The sequence below is a fragment of the Asterias amurensis genome, chromosome 11, assembly GCF_032118995.1.
Source record: "Asterias amurensis chromosome 11, ASM3211899v1".
NCBI classification, from domain to species: domain Eukaryota; kingdom Metazoa; phylum Echinodermata; class Asteroidea; order Forcipulatida; family Asteriidae; genus Asterias; species Asterias amurensis.
Window position 1 is genome coordinate 16,417,647 of NC_092658.1, and position 24,627 is coordinate 16,442,273.

Sequence of the window (24,627 nt, forward strand, 5' to 3'; positions counted from 1 at the left end):
ATCTCGCAAGTTCGATGACCAATTGAGCTCAAATGTTCACAGGTTTGTTATTTTATGCATATGTTGAGAAACACCAACTGTGAAGGCTAGTCTTTGACAATTACCAATAGTGCCCACTGCCTTTTATCAACATGGCACCAACAGGCCACCGTAGGCTTCCGCTGTGTACATATTGAGTACAAAACGTGCAGTTCATGTTTATTAATTTAACGAGTAGTAAACATCAAGTCGAGGCTACTGCATGCAGAAGAAACATCTCTCCCCATACAATTTGAAGGCGTCAACTCTTGCCCTGCAGCAATGGAAGTAACTAAAAAGAGTAAGTTCTTGTTCAAAATCACAATCGTCACTTTGTGTGGACTTATATATTCACGTCAAACGTACTGCAACTCTGCCCTGGCAGCTAACGTTGCTGGCGCGAAAATCAAACATGTCACGGAAGGGAAAATCCATTTCATTCGTCATTTCAATCGAAGTTGACAATATTTGCTTTCCTAGTCCATGCACGCACGTGCTTTGCTGACTCAATCAAACAACAAAACAGTGATACGGACACAGACGTATTGTAAATAAGAAACACTTATGTACGAATAACACTTTTAAGGCTCAATGAGTTATTTATTAATAGTTATTTAATCATGTCAACAATCGGAAAAAAAATTGTTTCGTATGTAAATCAATTCCATATTTTCAGTTCTTTGTCATTGGGTAAAGCCAAAAAGAGGGTATTTCCGACAGTGGCTGGAGTGAGATGGGGGCGGGCAGGGCTTTCTAAAGTTTGAATTCCTAAATCGGATTATATACAAAAAGATCTTTGTACTTCTACAACAAGCATTTTCCCCACTGCAAACGGTTTTATTATTGGGTCCTGGGATTTTGTTCATCCAATTCCTAGCAGGGAACATTTAAAATAAAAATTGTGGTGAAAAAAAAAAAAAAAAAAATGAAGCTGCTCTGTTCATGATGTTAAGAAATTATTAATTTAAATCCTTCCTTTTCTACTACACTTTTGTAGCACCTAAGGCAAGGGTCTTTTTCTATAAATTCAAGTGTCAGGTGATAGGCCATACATATTATTTAAAAATAGTATCCTTTAAATAGTGTCACCCTGAGCAACTAAAACAGTAAGTGTGGTGTGGTCGAGCGGATCGGGCACTGAACTCAAGCTCTGGTGTTTCTGTTCAGCAGAGTGTGTGTTCTAGGCCCGGTCATGACACTTGTGTCCCTGAGCATAATTGCTTCTCTCCAACCAGAGTCCCAGGGGTAAATATAGGTACCTGCGATGGCAGAGTGGTTCTTGTGTCTGATTTTCCTTATTAGTAGCCTAAGTGCATTGTTGCACACAGGCTGTATACTTCCTGGGTACTTCTATAAATTCACGGTGAAGTACTCCCCGGGGTGCTGACGTGGTTTAAGGAATAATTTAAATGGCCCAGTGACCAGTAGTAATAATGCACTTCGGCATGTTCGGGTGTGTAAAGCACTATATAAAAAAACGATTATTATTATTATTACTATATATTTATCCACAGATTTCAAGGAGGTATTGAAGAAACTTCCTAGCATTCTTAACGGTGCTTCGTTTATTGCCATTGATGGGGAGTTCACAGGATTGCATCATGAAGTCAGACCCTCTCCTTATGATACACCTGAAGAGAGATATGACAAACTCAGAAAGGTAAGTCCTAAAAGGGTTCTTCTCATCCAGCCAGGGCCCTTTCTTAAACCTCGGCCTTGGGCTTTGACCGGCTCCAGGCACCGTCTGTTTTTCCACTGCGTGCTTAATACATACTGCTCCAAAAATGTACAGTTTGAAGATAAAATGGCCCTAAATAATTTGTTGTATGTTCCTTTGCATCAGTTTTGTTTAGCAGAGTGGGTTCGTTTGAGTCCCGGTCGTGACACTTACAGTGTCCTTTTAAAAGTACGACACTTTTTGCTGCATCCTTCAGATTGGATGTAAAGCAGTGTGGAAGTGTCGTGGCCGAGCGGTTAAGAGCACCGAATTCAAACTCTGGTGTTTCTGATCAGCAGAGTGTGGGTTCGAATCCCCAGCTGTGACACTGTGTCCTTGAGCAAGACACTTAACCATTGCTTCGTCCTTCGGATGGGACGTAAAGCCGTTGGTCCCATGTGTTGTGTAACGCATGTAAAAGAACCCAGTGCACTTATCGAAAAGAGAAGGGGTTCGCCCCGGTGTTCCTGGTTGTGGCTGCTTAATGCGCCGTAGCACCTTGTAAACCCTTATAAGGTGCTAAATAATTGGGTCTCAGAATTCATCACTGCAATAACCTATTTTTCTGAAAGTTTGTATATACTCAGCGCCTTGAGTACCTTGTTTGGTAGATACGTGCGCTATATAAGACTTTGATATTATTATAAGCAATTAATCCAACGATGTGTTGGGTAATGCACCTAAAATAGACCAAGGGTGCACTTCAGGGGTTTGTCCTGGTGTTCCTGGTTTGATTGGCTGCACATTGCACCACATCACCTTGTAAACCACTGCATGGTGCTTTACATGTATGTTAAGGAAATGGTCTGATATGTACTCATCAGCTCCACAGTACCGTGCAGGAAAACATTGAACATTAAAGAGCCTCGAGCGTCACTACGTGAGGACACATTGTTTGAGCACTATTATTACTGTTATAATTATTCTGTCTTTGTGCTTTCTTGCTCCTCAACAATATCTAGGGCTCAATGGATTTCTTGCTGATGCAGTTTGGTATGTGTGTCTTCAAGTATGAGAAGCAAAAATCAAGGTAATTCCCTCATATTCTTGAATATTTGGAGAAGAAAAAATAGTACTCAATATACAAGTGACAATGAGAGAATGTAAACTTCATGCTCCTTCGCTTGCTTATACGCATGAACAATAGTTTTACTCTATCGCCCGACATCAATTTGATTCCCTAAGTATGTAATATTCAAAGCATGGGTAGCGGCTGCCTTGACCGCTTGAACATTGACTCGAAAAAGATCATGGTTTGCATAAATTGTCTTGTAGCCATCTTGGTGTCTATGGTCTGTTGCTGCTCATTTCTGCTTCTTTCTGAGCTCTATTTCTTTCTTGGATGCCTCCTCTGCTGCTGCAACCCTCTTTCTGTCTTCTGAGGAAAGGCTGGTTTTCTCACCTTGCTCGAGATGTTGGATGGTTATCCAACCGGATTTGCTTGTGTTTGTGATTTGAATTGTTTGCTTTGTGAGTGTGAACAAATCTTCCATTTCTTGGTTGATAGCTTTCTGCTTATCATCTTTCTGTAGGATCGCTACTTTGAGTTTTTTCCAACTGTCCGCAGAAAGAAAAATGTGCTACAATAAATATGTTTCCTTGTTTTGTCAGTTTTTGTGCCTCTAACTCGTTCTGAAGCTCTTTGAATCTTACATCGTCCTCGTTTTTTGTTGCATTTGTGATCAACTGGAACTTTTGGTTGAAATAATGCTGAAACTTGTTGAATAACAACAAGTCAGTTTTAACCCAAGTGGGCTCATCTGTATTAGACATCAGGAATGTTTCCACGCTGCTGCATTCTTGCAGCCAATGCCCAGACCTGTGATCTGAAAGTGCAGTTAGCATTATGTCGACCTCCCATCGAACAAAACTCGATGCGCGCAACTTCAGTGGATGATTTCCCTTGTATGGAGTGACTAATAGTTACAAGTGATTAGTACATTTTACATTTACCAAATCAATGCGCTTTACATTAGTGCTAGTAATTGGGTCAGTCTCAGCTCCCTGTGTAGTACAGCCCCGGGCTGCTGTGGCTCTCCAGTGGCTTTTTCACACACAATATCAACCTCTACCCTCGCAGGTACCCATTTATGCCCCTGGGTGAAGAGAAGAAATTATAGTAAAGTATTTTGCTCTAGGACACAAGTGTCATGACCGGGATGCGACACACTTCGTTGACTTAACCACTAGAACTTGAATTTGATGCTCTCAACCACTTGGCCATGAAACCAACAAGTCACTTAAAATCTGCACTCATCGTGTAACACTAAAGGCCCGGTCCCACTGCAGCGATAACGATAACGATAACACGCAAAGAAAACAAATTCCATAGTTGAATGAGCGTGTGCGTATTATGCGTGGAGCAATTCGACCAATAGAATGCGTTTTCTTTCATCTTGATCGTTATCGTTTTCGTTATCGCTGCAGTTGGACCTTGCCTTTACAGACAATTGACTCCCAGAAATGGCACAATAATTGTCGTATTGGAGTCATTTGAAATTGCTCAATTGCATTGAATTTTAATAAATGTTGTCATTTTAGAATTGCAGAACATGTACAATGTACTCCAAAACCACTTTTCAAAAGAAATAATTTAGTGTGTAGAATAGAAGACATTGTTTTCTTGAAAAGATAAACAGTGAAATTGTTCGCCATATTTGTTGAGATGATTTAATCATTGTTTTCCCTTCTTTAAGATCTGTTTTAGCATCTGAAGTTGTATCTGAAGACTATACTTGATTACCTAGATGTAATTGGATAATATTTTTTTCATTTTATCATTTATTAATTTTTCATTTCTTATTTAATCCGTAGGTATGTTGTTCATCCATTCAACTTTTACGTGTTCCCGCACCCGGTGAGCAATAAAAAGCCAGATCACAGGTTTCTATGCCAGGTATGATGAAACACTTGTGAAGTGTGATGAGGGTCGATGAAGGAGTTTCCAATTTCATTAAAAGTGATACTAAGTCAGACAGCAATAATTATGGCAAAAGTGAACAAATGCGTCGTCTTTTTGATCACGTGAAGGCGTTCTCAATAGTATTGTTATTACTTCTGGGGGTATACACAATTCGTCCTGCACAGTTTTAATAGGCAATCTGTCCCTTTTGTTGTGCCGTAGTTTTAAGTTGCTTTAGAGGTGGGTTGTCCGTGATGGATTAGATGTCTGTGATGGTTATGCAATCCATTCTTTGATAATTGTTTTGGGTATGAATAAATATACCCCGGAAGTGATTGAGAGCGCACTCACGCGGTCAAAAATATTGGGCATCCAGGGTGATATTGCCAGAGTAATGGATACGAATCTAACACCCCCACCAAATTACAAGCCAGTTTGAAGGGGCATGTTGTTCCTTTTATTTTGGCTTCTGACTGGCACCCTCCAAAAAAAGCTATTGACAAAACAGGCAGGCCGCCAACATAGTTCTAGATAGTTCAGTTGGTAAATGCACCTGCAGGTTAATTTAGAGGTTATTGGTTCAAATCCCGCTCTAGCAATTTTTTCTTCGCTCAATCCCAAATACTTTTATTTTGAATAGAGTAGTTTTAAAGTGTTTTTCTCAGAGGGCTGACCTATTTATCATTCTAGTGCTCAACAAATTCCAAACACTGGAAATCGTCTGTTCTATTATTCTCTTTTCCATCTACTTTTTCTTTAAAGAGCTCAAGCATTGACTTCCTGACGTCTTTCAACTTTGATTTCAACAAAGTTTTTAGAGATGGTAAGTTATCTTACGTATTGTTTATTTTGTTACACACTGGGACTGTGACTGAAAAAACAAAAAATTCAAAATTGTATTAAATACCAAACAGTGAGTGGTAAGAATGAATAAGTGACCAGTACCTCTACAAAAAAATTGTCAACAAATTCTCCGCCCTTCAGATTTAAGAAGATTAAATTGTCTGGGTATTTTGGCATTTGGCAATATACAATGTACAAGCTTCTTCTCTGCATGGTTATAGATGTAGAGCAATCTTTTTTGACAACAAGCACAAATGTGCAGGGGGGTTAGTTTGGCTGAGTGGTTTCCTTCTTTGCCTTTCATCTCTGTGGACCCTGGTTCAAATCACACCCTCAGACTGGACCATGCATGCGGATTGGATTTTCAGCCTGGTGGACCGATTTCATGGCTCTGTTTAACGCCAAATTCTGCGCTTACTATTACCATTTTTCGCTTCCGTGCAAGCGCGGATACACAGAATGTCTAGTAACGTAGAGTATGCACGCGCACAAGGGCATGATGCATTTGCTTTGGGTGCATTGGGTTATTTTGAAGGCTGCGTTTGTTTTGATGTCTTATTGTCTTTATTTATCATTCTAGGAATTCCTTATCTTACTCACGCCGAGAAGGAATCCATGAAAGAACACGTCCGTGAGAAGCACGTCGTCTTTGAGCAACAAGCCATGAATTCGGAGCAGAGCCCAGGATTCATATCTCCAATGGCAAAGAAGCCCGTTGAGATCCCTGCTGAGCAGAAAGACTTTATTGACGCTGTCTGGTGAGAAAGACAACAATAGATTATTACATATTTCTCTCGGTCTTGAGAAAGAAGTTATGTTCTCAATAAAATATTTGAATGATTTTGAGACCTCAAAATTTGATTTCGTGCGACAAGGGCGTTTTTTCTTCCGTTATTCTCTCGACAACCAATTGAGTTCAAATTTTCAATGGTTTGTTATTTTGTGCATATGTGTCCAGTGTCTTTAAGACATATCTCTCTCAAAGCAACCCAGCCTGTTTTTGGCAAGGATTTTCTTAATGTTGGTTTAACCCATTTAATACAACGATGTGTGTTAGCACTACAGTAAGGCATATTATTCGGGTGGAATTCGAACCCATGACCTTTGCAATATACCTGTGATTTTGTTCACAGAGCTGGGGTAGGTACTGAGAATACATGGGGGGGGGGGTTACAGTGCTAACGCACATCAGTGTAGTTGGGTAAAATTCTTTATCCCTGATGATAATTTCCATCTATTAAATGTTTTCTTGCTACCTGTTTGATTTATCTCCTTGTTTGTAGTTTGTCTGTCTAGGCTTTCTTCTACAAGCCTTGGCTTAATATGACAGCCTCATGCTCTATTTTGGTTTACATGGACTAACTATTTTCTCTCCCTCCTCTGTGCTCATTATTTTGCTTATCTTTGTATTATTTTGTATACATTATCTTGAGGAGAGCAGTATGAAATGAAATAAATGTTGACTTGAATTGAACAGATGAACAGGGCTCCAATTTGACACTGAACCGCAGGCCCAAGGCTTAGCGATTTTAGCCTTTGGCCAGCAAACTCGTGACCTGACAAGTCATAACAGTCTTGTGTTTTTCAGTTGAATAATAATAACTCACTGTGTAATATCTTTAACAGCAAGACAAAAGTGTCCAAAACCTAGGACCACTTTCATGTCTCTGTTTACTGTAACAACAAGAAATGGTGCTTACCAAAACAGGAAAATCCACAGTTGACATATTTATTAGCGGGTGCGTTCTTCATGTTACTACAGCTAGCTCAGAAATAAGGCACTTACATGTAGGCCTACTTTGTAATCCACACAGTAAAGCAGGGCCGATTTCATAAAGCCTGTAAGCACAAATCTTGCTTTAAAACAGAAATCCAATAAAGTGCACATTGTTGCTAAGTACTCATCTTTTGCTAAGCAAAGAAATTTGCTAATTAGTGTTTTCTGCTTGACGGCTTCATGGAATTTAGCTTTGATAAGTTTAGTTCTTTACATACATTCACTCCTAATTGACTAAAAAGAAAAGCTTGGTGTTTTGAAGATAACTGTTATTTTATGTGAATTCTTTTACAGTAAGAAAGTTGATGACTTTGTAAATAACTCTGAGGAGGCAACTTTGAAACTAGAGCCATGCACAGGGTGAGTTTACATTACATGCTGGCCTTGAATTTCGTTAGTGACAGGGCAAAGCAGAGTTCTTTGAGGGAATTTTGTTTTCAACGCAATGCTGATTTACAACGTATTATGCCAAATTATCAAGAAAGATATACTAAAAGTCAGCTAAATAAAGTTTCTACTTGCTAAGCAAACATCATGAAGCTGTCATGTTTTTTTCATCAAGAAAACAGTGACAGTATAGTGGGTGCCAACCGCTTCTCAACACCACAGAAACTTGAATCTCTGGATGTTAAAATCTGATGAAAAGAGATGACTTTTACTGATTACTAATTGATGGGGACACTTGAGAGGATTTTGGAGGTCATGAATAAACTTGTTTGTATTTTTTAGTTCAATTTGATTTGTATTGTCTGCTTACATTCAGATTCCAGAGGAAGTTAACATTCCAGTCAGTGAAGGCAAGGTGAGTTCGTAACAGCACATTAAATTCACCCTACATACACATTCCATAAACCAGGGATGAGAAATTTTATCTGAATTCAGAATTTTTTTTGTCTGCCTTTTGAAAATCATAAAAGCACCCAAACAAGCACAAAAACACAACTGGTGTTTATTATAAAGCAGTACCTTTGTCCTAGTTCATTGTTCAATAGCCAAGTTTACAATGATTGGAAAGAACAGGTTTCGGGGCCCAATTTCATGGCTCTGCTTACCGCCGAATTGCTAGCTTTGTAAGCGAAGAATTCCTAGTAATTTGGAGTACAATGTATCTACACGCACAAGCACAAATTTCCTGCTAACCAGTTAAATATGCTTGACGTAAGCACGGAATTCCCTGCTTCCTTTAGCGCCGATTCTTTGCTTATGGTTAAAGCAGAGCCATGAATTTGGGCTCTGATCTTTCCATTGTTGATAAATAAACATTGGGTTACTACTATGCAATCTTTTCAAAATTATGAAAATCTTAAAAACTAAAACACCTACAGCAAGAAATTTTTTTGTGTATAAAATCAGGACATCTGATTGTTTTTGTCCAACCCAAAATTAATTCGATCCCTGCAATTTAGTGACGCTGTGAATATTGATGTTACATTATTGTTGCTGTTTTTTTTTGGTTGTATTTATAGGCATGCATCTGGTTTAATGTTGACTACCAAAGCCGGTGAAAACAAGGTAGGCTAGGTCCTTGTCACACGAGGCAAATTTTGCAGCAACCAACTGTAGTGCATGCTACAGGACCACTTTGCTAGAGAATGAGTAACTTTAAACCCATGAATAATATGTGAATATTCAAGTGTGAATGCCCTTTCTTCTTAAAAATTGCCTGGAACTGGTTGCCTGTAAGTTGCCTCTTGTGACAAGGCCCTATCATTTGACCACGATAATTGTGTAAACCAAACTCGCAATACATAAACGCTTCTTATGCTTATTTGATTGGCATTACAATTTATTGAACTGTCATTATTTACTACTTTGCAAAAAAGCATACCCCAGCAAAAATGTATATCGTTTGAATGAGTACACAAATCTCTTTCATGTGGTATTTATTTTGCCAATCTGCCCCCTCCCCACTCATGTGTTATTTTGTTTATTGATAAGGGCTGGAGTACATATATCTCCATTCGCCCTTACTAATATATTTCATTCCAGTCAATATATACAATTTACTGTATAGTATGGACTGTATTGATATTTTTGTATGTGATACTGATATTTTGAATGTGTTTATATTTGTGTATATTGAATTTCAAATATATTGATATTTTTGAATGTGTTGAATTGATATTTTTGCATATTGAACTTTGAATGCATTGATACTTTAATGTGCTGACACTTTTGAATTTTGAATTTTGATTGTAATGATGTATGTGCTGATATATGTGCTGATATTTTGTGTATTGTATTTTGAATGCATTGATAGTGATACTTTAATGTGCTAACACTTGAATTTTGAATTCTGAATGTATTGATATTGTGCTGATATTGTATTTTGAATGCATTGATATTTATATGTGTTGATATTTTGGGATGAGGAATTTCAGTTAAAATTCAATTGTCTTCAATATTGATATCATTGTTGACCATATTTTCTATTGTGATAACTGTTATTTACAACCAAAATCTATTAAATATATTGTATTATCTGAATGCATATTGATAATGTTTCATCTACAGGGGTCCTTAACAGGACCAGGATTGACTTCAGTGTCTTGTTTTTGTACAATTTTATGCGCTTTGTGACATTTCTATGTTCTGTTTAATTCTCAAAAATTGTTCTTTTTCTCCAACAAGAGTATGGAATGAACGCATTATTGAACTGAATTGAATTGAATGTCTCCAGACATTGCAAGGGGTAGATTAAATGTAGCTGTAGAGTAAGGGTAGTAGTTGACTCGAGCTTTACCAATGCCTGTGAGGGTTTTTGTTCATGAAAAAAATAAATAAATTAAATATAACGAATAATTTTAGTTTACAACGGGGTTGGGGGACGATTGGTCCTAGAAACGTCTCCCATCACTACTCAGGCTTATTTTGTTACCTTCATGTTAATTCATTCATTCATTCATGTTTCTGATACAACTATTTGTGTTGTTATTCTACCAGGCCTAGAATTACTATTAATTACCAGGCCTAGAATTACACGGACTCCATGCCCTCTGTTGCCCTTGTCTTGGCCTTGGTGCCCCTACAATAGATTCCCATAGACTTTAAGATTTTACAATGAAATTGTCCTTTGCTAAATAAAAATAGTCTTGCCCCTAAAAAAATGTACTTAGCATTTTCGTGAATCACTCATGCTCTTTACAATTTACCAAGTTTCATTTATCGATAGGGCGACCGATACATCGAAGTTGCCAAGGCAACAGACGAAGACAAGAAAAACATGTTGAAGAAAAAGTTAGAGTCAGATTTGGTAAGATTCATTTTTTAACTTCAAAGGGTGTGCATTTTTAAATTTGTTCATCACAGAAATATGCTCAGCAAAGACTGATTTTGCAGAGATGGGTTACCGTACACAATACGATGTAATGTACACTGTTTTTGACTAGCCCTCTGCAAACCTTTACTTGTCTGTGATGATTTGTGCTGTCTGCTTGTTCCTTTTTTCTGTGATCAATGTTTACACATAATGCAGTTTTGTGACTTAAAATCATACCTGGGCCCAATTTCATGGCTCTGCTTCTAGCTGAACCCTTCGCTTACGATCACCACTATCTGCTTATTGTGTAGGCGCCAACTTTTGCGCTAGTTGTGTAAGTAAAGAATGTCTAGTAAAAAATTCCTTGCTAACCATGAAATACGCTTGACGTAAGTGTGGAATTCCCTGCCTACGTAAGCGCTGATTTTTTGTTTCTGAAGCAGAGCCATGAATTGGGCCTTAATGTTTTGTGACCAACGTAATAATTTGTGTTTATTCTTTGACCCTTGACCTCAGGATGACGTGGAAGATGCAGCAGGCTTTTCAAAGGTCATTGACCTCATCAGCAGCACTGGTAAACCGGTGATTGGTCATAACATCATGTTAGATGTCATGCACGTCTTACATCAGTTCAGCTGTCAACTGCCAGAGGTAACAACTATTTGCCAATTCTCTTAAGCAGTCTTTCTTCTCATTATTACCAACTTAATGTTGTATTGGGACATCACACTTTCATTTGCGATTAAAGACACTGGACACTATTGGTTATTGTCAAAGAACAGTCTTCCCACTTGCTGTATCTCAACATATGCATAAAATATCAAACCTGTGCAAATATCTTAGAGCTCAATTGGTCATCGAAGTTGCGAGATAATAATGAAAGAAAAAACACCCTTGTCACACGGAGTTGTGTGCTTTCAGATGCTTGATTTCGAGACCTCAAGTTCTAAATCCGATCAATCAAATTCGTGGAAAATTACTTCTTTCTCATAAACTATGTTACCTCAGAGGGAGCCATTTATCACAATTTTTTTATACTACCAAGTTCCTCTCCCCATTACCTGGTTACCAAGTAAGGTTTTATGCTAATAATTATTTTGAGTAATTACCAATAGTATCCACTGCCTTTAAGAGCTTCGAATCCAAGTTCTGGTGCTACATGTAAGTCACCGGAGTATGGGTTAGAATCCCTGTCGTGACACTTGGTCCTTGAGCAAGATACTTAAATATAATTGATTCTGTTCACCTAGGGGGAAAACTGGGTACCACCGAGGGTAGAGGTTGATATTGTGTATGAAATCGCCAAGGCAGCTCGGGCTGTAAAATAACAATAATTGGCCTCTAAGATATGGGACGCAGACGCGCTATATTTTTCCGTATTCCACTCGCGCTTGTGTGATAACTTATATTGTTTTTAAGATTGAGTTGCAGTATTAAGATCTATCTTGGCTCTTTGTGAAATGGAGCCCAAGGCTTGAAAGATCAGCAGCATTTTGCTTGTAAAATTCTTGTATATCTGAGGACTATGTGAATTTACAAGCTCATTACCAATGAAAACAATGTCTTTTTATCCCACAGCACCAAGTACTTTTGTTCCTTATTGAAGTTGATTTTACATACCTTGGATAGAGAAAGTGTAGTACAAACTTAACTCCCTTTGATTGTGTTATTGCTGCTATCAATTGTCTGTTACAAAGTATGTTTAGGAGTGCTGTGGTTTCTTTACATTCCTATGGCAACTGTGCCGGTCTGTAATTCACAAATGTTCAAAGCTTGTAAAGGATTTTTGTCCTGCCTTTCTCTGTAACTTTCTCAGATTGATTTTTTTCCTTTTTTTATCGAAATAATAAACACAATTTTTTTAACTATCCAAAGGTTTTTCTTTCCATATTATTATGTGTTTGAATTCTTTTCTCAGACATTAAGTGAATTCAAGGAGCTGGTCTCTTGTGTCTTTCCTAAACTTCTTGACACCAAGGTCATGGCTGGAACCCAACCATTTAAGGTAGGTGAACGTTGAGTCTGTAATTTCTGTATTTTCAGTATTTCCACATCAAATTCAATCTATTACTGTTATTCAGAAAACACGCTGCCTCTTGGGGTACTTTGTTCTGGAAAAATTTAAGGCAGGGTCTAAGAATTCTGACTAAATTGTTTTTGTAAATTTAACAATACCTGTTTGATTTGAATGTGTAGAAAAATTTAAGTGCAGATAAATGTTTAAATAAGGGAATATAAGGGTATCAACCAGGTCTTAAATGGTAGTTTAAGAACGAGTCACTACTCTTTTATTCCCATTCATAAATGCCATTTTGGTTAAAAGGCATCATAAAGTAGGAAACTCTGTAACAACTTCTCTGTTCGTCTGAGCTCCGTACGTGTGGTGCATCCTCGTATCCATACATGTAGGTTAATGGCTTGGCGAGATCTTATCACCTGATCACCCCAAGGGAACAAGGTTGTGTTTTACCTTTTGTCTATCCTAGGGAAAGTATTAATTACTTTGCTTCATTCACCTTTTTCTTTTTGTTTTACATGTTGCCATATGTCACCTGTTTTTAATTAAATGTCCACGTGTAGTTGATGTTAATGAATCTGTACACATAGGCTTTATGTATGCAATTCAAATTTACCAAAATGGATTGAACGCACATCAGGCCTGTACTTACACAAAGGCTACAGACCTCTGTTGCCCCCGGTCTTGGCCTTGGTGCCCCTTCAAAAGTTTCTAGGTAATTGCCCAGTTGAATATGAAATTCCAGGTCTGTTAAATTTGATTGAATTGATTGTTGTTTACCAATGAAGTTTGAGTATAGACCTTTCTTTTGTTGATAAACAAACCGCCTTGGTTGGCATGGTCGGCCGAATGTTAGTAAAACACTAATTCTTAAAAACAGATGTTTTAACCGAATTCAGCATTTTCTGCAAACTTTCAATTAAATAAAATACCTCTCATAATTAATTGTTTTGTTTTTAACAAAATCAACAAATTTGGTTACATTGTTACCAAAAATAGCGATCTTTTCTTAATTTGCACTTACGGCTTTCCATAGTTTTCCAATCTGGGTTGGCAAAAACTCGGGCTGTGACGTTGCAAAAGAAAGGTCTATACAATTTATAGAATGAGAGGTGTTTCCCAGTAATTTGTGGTTACGCGTTAAGTGATGTTTGAAGCTTTGTTTGGCCTGGTAATATTGAACTAATTATAATTAGCAAAACAACTATGTGTACATGTATCTCTTCTGGGATGAGTGTTAGCTCTGAAAAGAGCCAATGTTGTTTTGATTTTTGCGATTAGAATACTCTGCATATCCTTAGGAGTTACTTATTGTTTGTTTTAAAATTGTATTTGTAGGATCAAATTCCATTTACCGGCCTGTGTGAGCTTGAGAAAACCCTTAAATGTGCACCATTCACCCAACCTGAATGTGGTAAGAACAAACCCTTCACTTTCTTAATACTGAATAACATTTACCAGATTCAAAACTCTTTTGAAAGCTCAATTGTTTGTGTAATTTTGCATCTTTTACCATTATTGCCTGTGATTCCATAAACATGTTTGTAATTTGCATCTCCCAAGTCAGTAGTGTCATTTGGCATCAATGTCGAATTACAGTCGTTTACTTCTGTTATTCATAAATTCATTCTCAGATCCTCTAAGTAATTTCAGCATATTAATCCAATTGATGATTGTCAAACAGAGAACTTTTCATAATATTTTTTGTCATTATTGGTTGTTCCGATATCAGAGAAATACATTTCTATAAAAATTCTGCCATCAATCTGAACTGTTTTCGTATAATGTCTTTTGAAAAAAAACAAACAATAAAAAAATTATTGGACATTCCTATATCCGAAACAACAGTTAGACACCAATGTGTACTTTGGTGGGATTCGAACCCACGACCTTTGCAATTCTAGAGCAGTGTCTTACCTACTATACTACCGAGCTTGCCCGAGACAACACACATCAGTGTACATGTATAGATGGGTTGCAATTTGCATCATTGATCACCATTTTTTGTGTATTTTACACGTGAAAAGAGCATGCGTGTACACGCTGCGTGCGTCTCTTGTGCACTTTCACAAGTACAATACATCAAAGATGGCAGTCAATGATGCGTATTGCAACCCATCTTCATGTATATATTGGTCAAACCAAAAATGAATATTCTTTATTTCCGATGCAATTAAACATGTATTAAATTGTTGTTCTCGTGTTTGTCAGTTACCGCACCTGGCTATCCTACCTACAGCTCGGAGACTGATAAATCACATGAAGCTGGATACGATGCGTTCATCACAGGAACGTGCTTTGCTACTATGGCTAACTACCTGGGTACGTTCCTGGACCCACCCAGGGGTAGAGTGACGCCAACTTGTAACCTTATCGAGCCGTTTCATAACAAGTGAGTAGGATTTAATAATTAGTTATTGGTTATTAGTTAAAATTGAGTATAGTAAATAATAATATTAGTGGCTTCTTATATAGCACGCGTATCCGTCAATCAGTGATGCTCAAGGCGCTTTAATACAGTATTTTTCTTTGAATTATGAGACCTACTCCTTTTACATTAGGTGAGGTTTGTGGTACATGTAACACCATGTGTAAATCTCTTTTGAGTAGTGTTGGTTCTGTGAAGAATGGGTGGTTGACAACTCAACATTTCGATCAGTATGCTCTGATCGACTTCAGGAGAATGCTGGACTCTGTTGCTAGAAGTACTGCTTTGGAGATGAACCATCGAGCCAAACCCAACCCCCAGTTAATCTCCAAGGCAGTACTTTAGAAGCATCTAGCAACATAGATCAGGATTCTCCTGAAGATGAACCGCAGCATACCGATTGAAACATTGAGTTGTCAACCACTGATTCTTCTCAGAACCAACACTACTCAAAAGAGATATAGTCATGGTGCTACCGCAAACCTCACCTTGTAGCCCATTACCAGGAGTTGTTTTGGGGCGTACAACAAAAATAAAAGTTGTTTTCAATTTCATAAAGCTAGTAGCTAAGCACAACAAAATTGTGCTTACCAGAATACATGTTACCAGCCGGATGTCATTCACCCAATCACTCACTGGGTCGCCCACAGGCGGGCTTGTGTATGGCTTTTCCAAGAAATTATGCCTTGCGTAAAGAACTTGGCAAGTTTGTCTGTTGATTCTACACCGGTGTCCTTTTGCAGCACCCCGATGTAAGACATTTTTGATCTTCCTTGTCCCCTGTGTCCATGAGTTGGTTTCCAGAGAATGACTCTGTCACGAGTACAATTTTAGACTGGTCCCAATTTGTTTTTCTGCTTAAAGGCGCTGGACAGTATTGTTAATTACTCAAACTAATTGTTTGCATGAAAACTTCCTTGGTAATGAGTAAGGGAGAGCTGTTGATAGTATTAAACATTGTAAGAAATGGCTCCCTCTGAAGTAACATTTTTGGAGAAAGAAAAGATTTCTCACTGAAATTATTGAATTGATTTCGGGGCCTCAGCTGAAAGCACACAACTTGTGCGACAAAGATGATTTTTTCTTCCATTATTATTTCACAACTTCGATGGCCAATTGAGTTCAAATTTGCAGGATTGTTGTTTTATGCATATGTTAAGTTACAACAAGTGAGAGGAATGGTCTTTGACAATTACCAAAGGTGTCCAGTGTTTTTAAGCAGCTCTATGAATTTGGGTACTGATTAGGAAAAAACTACGATCTAATCACCACCATGATCTGTTTTCTTTTTCATTTTCTACCTAGAATGAGTTTGTTCCGAGTTCAGGATCTCCCATATATCAACCTAACTGGCCCTGACTGTAAGTACAACAGTTTGTGTTTTAAATATAATTGGCAGGATATTCTTTCTAATTTAGTCTGACTTTCGATTTATTTGCCCTTGAGAAAAATCAGATTAAATAGCCTGACAAGTCTATTAAATCCATTAGCCACCTTCGGCACAGAAAAAAAAATAAAAAGTTCACAGATTTACAAATAACTTACAGGGTTTACAGAAGGTAATGGTGAAAGACTTCTCTTGAAATATTATTCAATTAAATGCTTTACTTTTCGAGAAAACATTAAAACAATTATCAATTCTTGTTGTTGAGAATTACGGATTTATTTTAAACACATGTCATGACACGGCGAAACGTGCCGAAACAAGGGTGGGTTTTCCCCGTTATTTTCTCCGACTCCGATGACCGATTGAGCCTAAATTTTCACAGGTTTGTTATTTTTGAAATCAGTTGTGATACACGAAGTGTGGGCCTTTGGACAATACTGTTAACCGAATGTGTCCAATGGCTTTAAAGCCTACAGCATGTGAACATAGGATGTCATGGTCGAGCGATTTAGAGCATCAAATTCAAGTTTTGGTTGTTAAGTCATCTGAGTGTGGGTTCGAATCCCGGTCATGACACATGTTTCCTTGAGCAAGATACTTTACTATAATTGCTTCTCTTCACCCAGGGGTATAAATGGGTACCTGCAAGGGTAGAGGTTGATATTTTGTATGCAAAGCCTTCCGAGTGCCACGGCAGCTCGGACTGTATACTCCCTTAGAAGCTGAGAAAGATTACTATTGGCCCATTGACCAGGGCACTACTAATGCAAAGCGCATAGATACGTTATTGTTAAATTACGCTTTAAAGACACTGGACACGTTTGGTAATTGTCAAAGACAAGTCTTCCCACTTGGTGTATCTCAACATATAAATAAGATAACAAACCTGTGAAAGTTTGAGCTCAATTGATCGTCGAAGTTGCGAGAAATTATTGAAAGAAAAAATCAACCTTGTTGCACGAAGTTGGGATCTTTCTTTTGCGGGGCTGTGATAACAATACAATAAAAAGTTAACAATAATGGTATGAAAAAAACTTTCTTTTGCACATGACAAATACATCCTGGAAAAAAAGAATTGTGCATGTTGAAGTTACATTTGCTTTGATTGATACAATGTCTTGGTGTTTGCTTTCTCAGTGACTCCATCAAGAGACCACGTTTTCCACATAACATTCCCATCAGAATGGCGTACGCATGACATTCAGAATCTCTTTGCACCGTTCAGCACTGTGTTTATCAACTGGATTGACAACTCATCAGCTTTTGTGTCTCTGAACAACAGGGATGAATCCAAACTGGGTGAGTAGGAAGACCAGCCACAATCAAACTTACTATCATGCTGTTTACATCTTTGTCCTCACCCCTGTCTGCAATAATAAATACTGACAGTGATCATGCTTCAGGGGGGCAAGAACGGCACCCACCCCTCCCCCCTTATGACAAAAATGCCCCTTCCTGGTTTTCCCGGTTCCCAGTTTTCCCCTTCCTTATTTGCCCCTTCCCAGTTTGCCCATTGCCAATTTTCCCCTTCCCAGCTTTTCCCTTCCCAGTGCCCATTCTCAATTCTCCCTTTCCAGCTTCTCCCTTCTATTCGCTCATTCCCAGTTTGCCCATTGCCAATTCTCCCCTTGGCAGCTTTAAGTTCCCCATCCCAGTTTTCCCCTTCCCTATTTGCCCCTTCCCAGTTTGCCCATTGCCAGTTCTCCAATTCCCATCTATTCCCTTCCCAGTTTGCCCATTCTCAATTCTCCCTTCCCAGCTTCTCCCTTCTATTCGCTCATTCCCAGTTTGCCCATTGCCAATTCTCCCCTTCGCAGCTTTAAGTTCTCCTTCCCAGTTTGCCTTTTCCCTACATGTACTTGCCCCTTCCCAGTTTGCCCACTGCCAGTTCTCCCATTCCCAGCTTCCCCTCTCCCTATTTGCCCCTTCCCAGTTGCCCATTGCCAATTCTCCCCTTCCCAGCTTTTCCCTTCCCAGTTGCCCATTGCCAATTCTCCCCTTCCCAGCTTTTCCTTCCCCAGTTTGCCCACTGCCAGTTCTCCCATTCCCAGCTTCCCCTCTCCCTATTTGCCCCTTCCCAGTTGCCCATTGCCAATTCTCCCCTTCCCAGCTTTTCCTTCCCCAGTTTTCCCACTGCCAGTTCTCTCCTTCCCAGCTTCCCCCTTTCCTATTTTGCCCCTTCCCAGTTTGCCCATCGCCAATTCTCCCCTTCCCAGCTTATGTCCACGCAGAAGGAATAATCTGCAAAAGGAATACAATCTCATAAACATTGCTGCAGTAACATTTCTCAGATTAAACTTGATGTGCATGAAAACCGAAATCTTTTTACATAATCACATTACTTGAATAGAAATGTTTCTCAAAATGCTTTAGGGCCTATATTACTAGAAGCTCACTATAGGCTTCTAACCAGTAGTTTTAAGAGTGATAAAAAAATAGCACCTTCCCTTCAACACATTCATTTTAAAGATGGTACCTCATTACTTTTGTAAGTGAATTTTAATCCTTGTAGTTTTCTTAGAAATGTACATAAATGAAGTTCACCTTCATTTAAATTCAACTTAAAGGCACTGGACACTATTGGTAACTACTCAGAATAATTGTTAGTATAACATCTTACTTGGTAACAAGCAATGGAGAGCTGTTGATAGCAAGTTTTTGAGAAAGAGGTAATTTCTCACTCAAATATTAAAACACTCAGGCCTGGAGGCTTTTATTGGGCATCTGAAAGCACACTAACTTTTGCCACAAGGTTTTTTTCTTTCATTATTTTTGTGCAACTTTGATAAGCAATTGAATCCAAATTTTCACAGGTTTGTCAATTTTGCATTTTGAGATACACCTAGTGTGAATACTGGTGTTTGACAATTATCAAAGGTGTCCTGCAGTCGATTTCTCAGAACGCTAGGATTAATCCTATCTCAAGTTAAGATGGGTTCAATTCGTCCCAACGTCTTCGGATACGGATTGAACTCGTCCTAAGTCCTAAGATTAATCCTAAGTTAGGAAGAGTTTGGTGAAATCGAAGGCAGTGCATCTAATTCAAAAGAGATGTGCACATGGGTTACTGAAGAACATTCTATTATACCCATTCCTTGTTAATTTTTTTATTTTAATTCACTTTATCATCCGGAAATTGAAATAAGATCATAGGTATTTCTCAGGATGACCATTGACAGCAGTACAGACTTTGCACCAAGTATCAAGATATTAGGTTAAATACAATTCACAATAGTTATCTAATTCGGTCCTTTTCTATTCCTCTATTGAAAGCTGATTAAACAATAATCCAAAAATTCCCCTTCTGAATCCCTTTTTTTTTTTTTCCTGGAAACTCTTTGGAGTCGAGCACAAGATAACGATCTGGTGATTCTATACATGTGCACAAACATAGTGTACTTGACTGTTGTCTATCGATAATTAATGGTTTCATGCAAACTTTAATATGTGTTTTTGTGGGGAAACACCCCTTGTGAAAACCTAATTTGTGCTGAATTAATTACTGAACTAATAGTTACGCTGTTTTTTCTGGTCACTTTATACTACTATCTACATACATGTAGTTTAAAAACTGAGAACACAGACCTAACCTGTGTCAAACTACACTTACATTTTAAAGGTTTCCTTCACAAAAAACCCACACACAATTCTTCTAGTTGTACAGCAGGGGTTTTAAATAAGGGAATCAATGTGTGGTGAAGAGGTTTTCAACTAGTGGTTTAAACCCGCCGAGGCCTGGTTCTTGATAATTTTACCGAGATGAAGTCGAGGTAAATTATCAAGAACCAGGCCTTGGCAGGTTTAAACCACTAGTTGAAAACCTATTCAACACACTTTGATTCCCTTTCATTAATACCTTTTCGGTAAAAAAAATCCACACTTTTTGGTCAAAAAGTTAAATAAATGCAAAAATTATAATTGTTCAATGATTTCTTTCAACACGACACCCCTCCAGCTACGAAACGGTAAGGCGCTTGGGTAAACAACTCCTTATAAAGAGATTGCTGTGCGCGCCGCGCGTATTGCGCGATGTGACACAACTGTCCCAACCGTTGCTCTCGACCAAAGGAATGAAGAAACTGTCTTATAAGCACAGGTGCAAGCTCGCATGTCACGCCCATGTTCCAACACTTTTACTGGTCAATATCAAAGGTTTAAACACCCCCCACGTGACGCGCTTTTTACCAATAGGAATAGCAAAACTGTCTCAAAGGTTTTTATGAATACAAGATAGACTGCAAGTAGAAAACTTGTTTCAACTTGGCATGTTTAAACCAAACATCAACTAACTTGGTCCAGAAGGCCCCACAGCATTAACAAAAACCTGAGGAGAGAACCCTGAACTTTATGTGTATAAAGTAAAGTGTTTTTTGAGTGTCAATGAATTTGCCATGGATTTCATTCATTAATCAAGCTACTATCCCTGGGCCCAGTTTTATAAAGCTGTTTCAAGCATAACATATTGCTTGACAAATTTCTTTGCTAAGCATAGTTGAGTGGGGTACCAGGCACATCATGGTAAACTTACCATTATTTTGGCTGGTAACCTGTTTCAGATAAGCAATACTTTTCTGTGTTTAAAAAGTTTTTGTCCTTACAGTCTCTATGTTGGGCCTTGTTCTCAACACATTGTCTCGATTCGTTTACGTGCTGAAAGTTGCACATTTTCTGATAGTAACCAAACAATTTGTACTGTACCTTCTCCGCGGACTATTTGTGCAATTTATGTTTACATACACAAGTCACCGCTGAACAAACATGGCAGTTGGGATTCCCCTGTCTGTTCCCAATCCCATTGTCATATGTAAAGCCAAGTGGCCTGCACCTGCTAATTTGCATAACTGGCATTTTTTCTTACTTGGCGTCTTGCCAAGTAGGCATATAGTTCATCTTGTATTGTAGAAGGCATTTGTTAAATGGAATGTTTTCATTTTTGTAATCATTTTCAAAATAAATGGTAATAAGAATCTTTGGTTAGAAGTCTGCAGCTGCTTTCGATAGTAAAAAGCATTTTGAGTAAGATTTCACTTGGAAGTCGAGTGGTTATGTAAAAATAATATTTGTACTTTTTACACTATATTGCCTTTTAATATATTGGTTGTCGATATTATTAGATGTACTTTAACCCTTTCACCTCCTGCTGCTGGTCATTTTGTTTGCTTATATACCAATATTAAATGTAATACCAATATTTGAATAAATCAGTTTTTATCCCCAAAATTTTGAATCTGGGAGCAGTAACATTTCTCCATGTTTTCAGATTATTGTACAGAAAAAACCCAAGAATTATTATTATTATTATTAAACAGACAGCTTGTTTCAATATCTAAGATATTAAACACTGAGGTATTGTTATTTAATTGTAAAACATAGGTATGGTCAAAAGTTTACTGGCCGACACTAAAACTGCTGGTCTTGGACCTGCGGTCAAGTGTAGAAATTAGAGCTCTTACAAGTAAAGTAATGGTATTATTGGTTTTTTTTTTTCCACCAGTTATGAAAAACATTGAACAAGGTCCTGAGCACAGAGTGCAAACCTACAAAGACTACCGAAGATCACTGCACAATGCAACACCTGAGCCATCACCGATGGTACATGTAGTTGCACAGCCAAGCACGAGCGATACTGGAGTAGTCACACCCAGCGAGGCAGCCCCGTTTCGAACACCGCGGGGGTTAAAGCGAACACACGACTCATCAGAGGTCAGAGGTCATGACCCTGAGGTCGCTGAACTCACAGCAGCTGCAGCAAAGAAACAAAAGTCCATGGATCCAAAGTGAGTTTATTTGGGAGTCTCTTGGAGCTCCATGTTGTCTCATAAACAGTTTATTATACTTGCACATTAATTGTTTAAAACAAGGAATGTTGTGGTAGCTTTTAATGTATAATTGGTCTTACATAATTGGTCCTACATTTCAAACTTAGCTCTGCGTACCGTGTGGAAAAACTGAGATGTCCTTTGGTGTGATAAAGTGATATAGAAACAATCCCTCCACCATCTCCCATTCCCTTCCCCCACTCCACGTCCAAACATCTCCCCATCTCACAAACCCCTCCCCATGTCTGAATCCAATCCCCATCCTCCAATTCAATTTCCTTCTCTTTTCTCATGGATCAGGTGCCCACACTGTCCTTACATCCCAACCTCAAATTATCCAGGCCGCTAAAACTCTGAAGCGCTCTCCGCAAAATCTATATCAGTCGATTTCACATGGACTAATTAAATAGTTCTTCTTGTTTGTAAAGTTCATTGGGACATGCAATATGCATAATGCTCCATCACAGCATTGTTATACACGGAATGGACACTATTGGTAATTACTAAAAATAATTGTTAGCATAAAAACTAACTTGATAACGAGCAATGAAGAGCTGTTGATTGTATAAAACATTGTGAGAAACGGCTCCCTTTGATGAAGTAAAGTAGTTTTTGAGAAAGAAGTAATTTCCCATTAAAATATTTGAATTGAACTCGAGACCTCAGCTGAGGTCTCGAATTCAAGCATCTGAAAGCACACAACTTGTGCGACAAGGGTGTTTTTTCTTCCATTATTCTCTCGCAACTTTGATGACCAATTGAGCTAAAATTTTCACAGGTTTGTTCATATTGTATGCATATGTTGTGATACACCAAGTGCAAATACTGGTCTTTGACGATTACTAAAGGTTTCCAGTGCCTTTAAATATGATAACTCCCCTCTACTTCTTTGTGCACAGTGGAATTATTTCCGGGTTGATCTTGTGTTGAACCTTTCTTTGGCGCCAAAGGTGAAACCACAAAAATGTTTAAAGGTTTTGATTTTAGAAGAGTTCTTGCAACAAGAAATACTATAATATATATATATTTTTTTCTTGCATTGTTGTTTTTAAATGTGTTAATCATTCCATAGATACTCATGTTTTTGTTATTCCTAGAATAAATATTCATTTTATGAATGATTTCATGTTGTTTGTTGATTGTTAAAATGAAAATGTTATTGACTAAGTGTTTTTATTCAATTTACAACTGTTGATGTACATTAATTGAAATTTTTAATTATTATTTGACTTGGTCACCCAAACATTAAAATTTAAAGCCATTGGACACTTTCGGTAAACAGTATTGTCCAAAGGCCATACTTCGTGTATCACAACTTATATATAAAATAACAAACCTTTTTAAACATGTGTTTAAAATAAATCCGTAGTTCTCGTTATCGAGAATTGATAATTGTTTTAATTTTTTCCCAAAAAGTAAAGCATTTCATTGAATAATATTTCAAGAGAAGTCTTTCACCATTACCTTCTGTAAACCCTGTAAGTTGTTAGTAAATCTGTGAACTTTTATTTTTTTTTCTGTTCCGAAAGAGTATAATGGCTTTAAAGTTTAATGAAACTTTGTATTAATCCTTTATAAATAAACTTTGTATTAATCCTTTATACAGTATATGTAGATGTTGGCCTATACAATAAAACTTACCTGTGAAATTTTCATTTCAAAAGGCTGCCGCATTTTTGGGATATCGTTGAAAATTCATAGCAAAATGTCCATGCAGGAAGAATAATCCCAAATAGAAATACACAGTCTGAAACTGCAGTAACGCTTCTGAAATTCAAATTTTTGGTTTTAAAACTTTATGTATTTTTAAGCAACCACATGAATCAGGCTGCTGTACGTCTAAAGAAAAGTTTTTGAATGCCAATCATTTTAAGATTGATTACCATTTGTACCTTCCTTTTACCCACCTGCAGCGCTCCAGTGTTTGTTTCACGTAGGAGTGTCTCTCCTGTAGAAGTGTCAAGCATCAGTCCACAGCCAGTCAAAGAAGCCGACCAACAGACAATCAAATCTCTAGAAGCTGACAAAGACTCAGCAGGTATGAAATACAGAGCTGCAGTAGCTATAGCTAAGAATAATAAACACCAGTTTTTATAAAGCGCTTTTCACACCCGAACAGTGTCTGAAAGCACTTTTAACATTATTTCCGCCTGGTCACTGGCCTTTATTCATTCCTTAAACCATCTCAGCTCCCTGGGGAGTATACAGCCTGTGCAACATTAATATGTGCTACTCGGCTAAATCAAAAGAACCATCTCTGCCCTCACAGGTAGCAATTTACCCCTGGGTGGAAAAAAGCAATTATAGTGAAGTGTCTTGCTCAGGGACACAAGTGTCACAACCGGGATTCGAACCCACACTCTGCTAAATAGAAGCAACAAAGCTTGAGTTCAAATTTTGCGACAATTTTAATTTAACACGTATTATGAATATGGATTTACAAACTTATAGCATTGAACC

The 24,627-nt window shown here is 38.0% G+C and overlaps 1 protein-coding gene across 1 annotated transcript in view; it reads left to right on the forward strand.

The window, feature by feature from the left end:
- The first annotated feature begins 223 nt into the window (after positions 1 to 223).
- LOC139944281 (poly(A)-specific ribonuclease PARN-like) overlaps positions 224 to 24,627 on the forward strand; it is a 28,476-nt gene continuing 4,072 nt past the window's right edge. The window contains exons 1-18 of the mRNA XM_071941266.1: positions 224 to 319; positions 1,533 to 1,678; positions 2,698 to 2,765; positions 4,550 to 4,631; positions 5,400 to 5,460; positions 6,061 to 6,238; positions 7,552 to 7,617; positions 8,021 to 8,059; positions 8,724 to 8,769; positions 10,430 to 10,510; positions 11,033 to 11,167; positions 12,435 to 12,521; positions 13,872 to 13,947; positions 14,745 to 14,925; positions 16,267 to 16,322; positions 17,486 to 17,647; positions 21,843 to 22,125; positions 24,081 to 24,205. Of these exons, the coding sequence (XP_071797367.1) occupies positions 301 to 319; positions 1,533 to 1,678; positions 2,698 to 2,765; positions 4,550 to 4,631; positions 5,400 to 5,460; positions 6,061 to 6,238; positions 7,552 to 7,617; positions 8,021 to 8,059; positions 8,724 to 8,769; positions 10,430 to 10,510; positions 11,033 to 11,167; positions 12,435 to 12,521; positions 13,872 to 13,947; positions 14,745 to 14,925; positions 16,267 to 16,322; positions 17,486 to 17,647; positions 21,843 to 22,125; positions 24,081 to 24,205 (1,891 nt within the window). The 5' untranslated portion in view covers positions 224 to 300. The remainder of the gene's footprint in view (positions 320 to 1,532; positions 1,679 to 2,697; positions 2,766 to 4,549; positions 4,632 to 5,399; positions 5,461 to 6,060; positions 6,239 to 7,551; positions 7,618 to 8,020; positions 8,060 to 8,723; positions 8,770 to 10,429; positions 10,511 to 11,032; positions 11,168 to 12,434; positions 12,522 to 13,871; positions 13,948 to 14,744; positions 14,926 to 16,266; positions 16,323 to 17,485; positions 17,648 to 21,842; positions 22,126 to 24,080; positions 24,206 to 24,627) is intronic.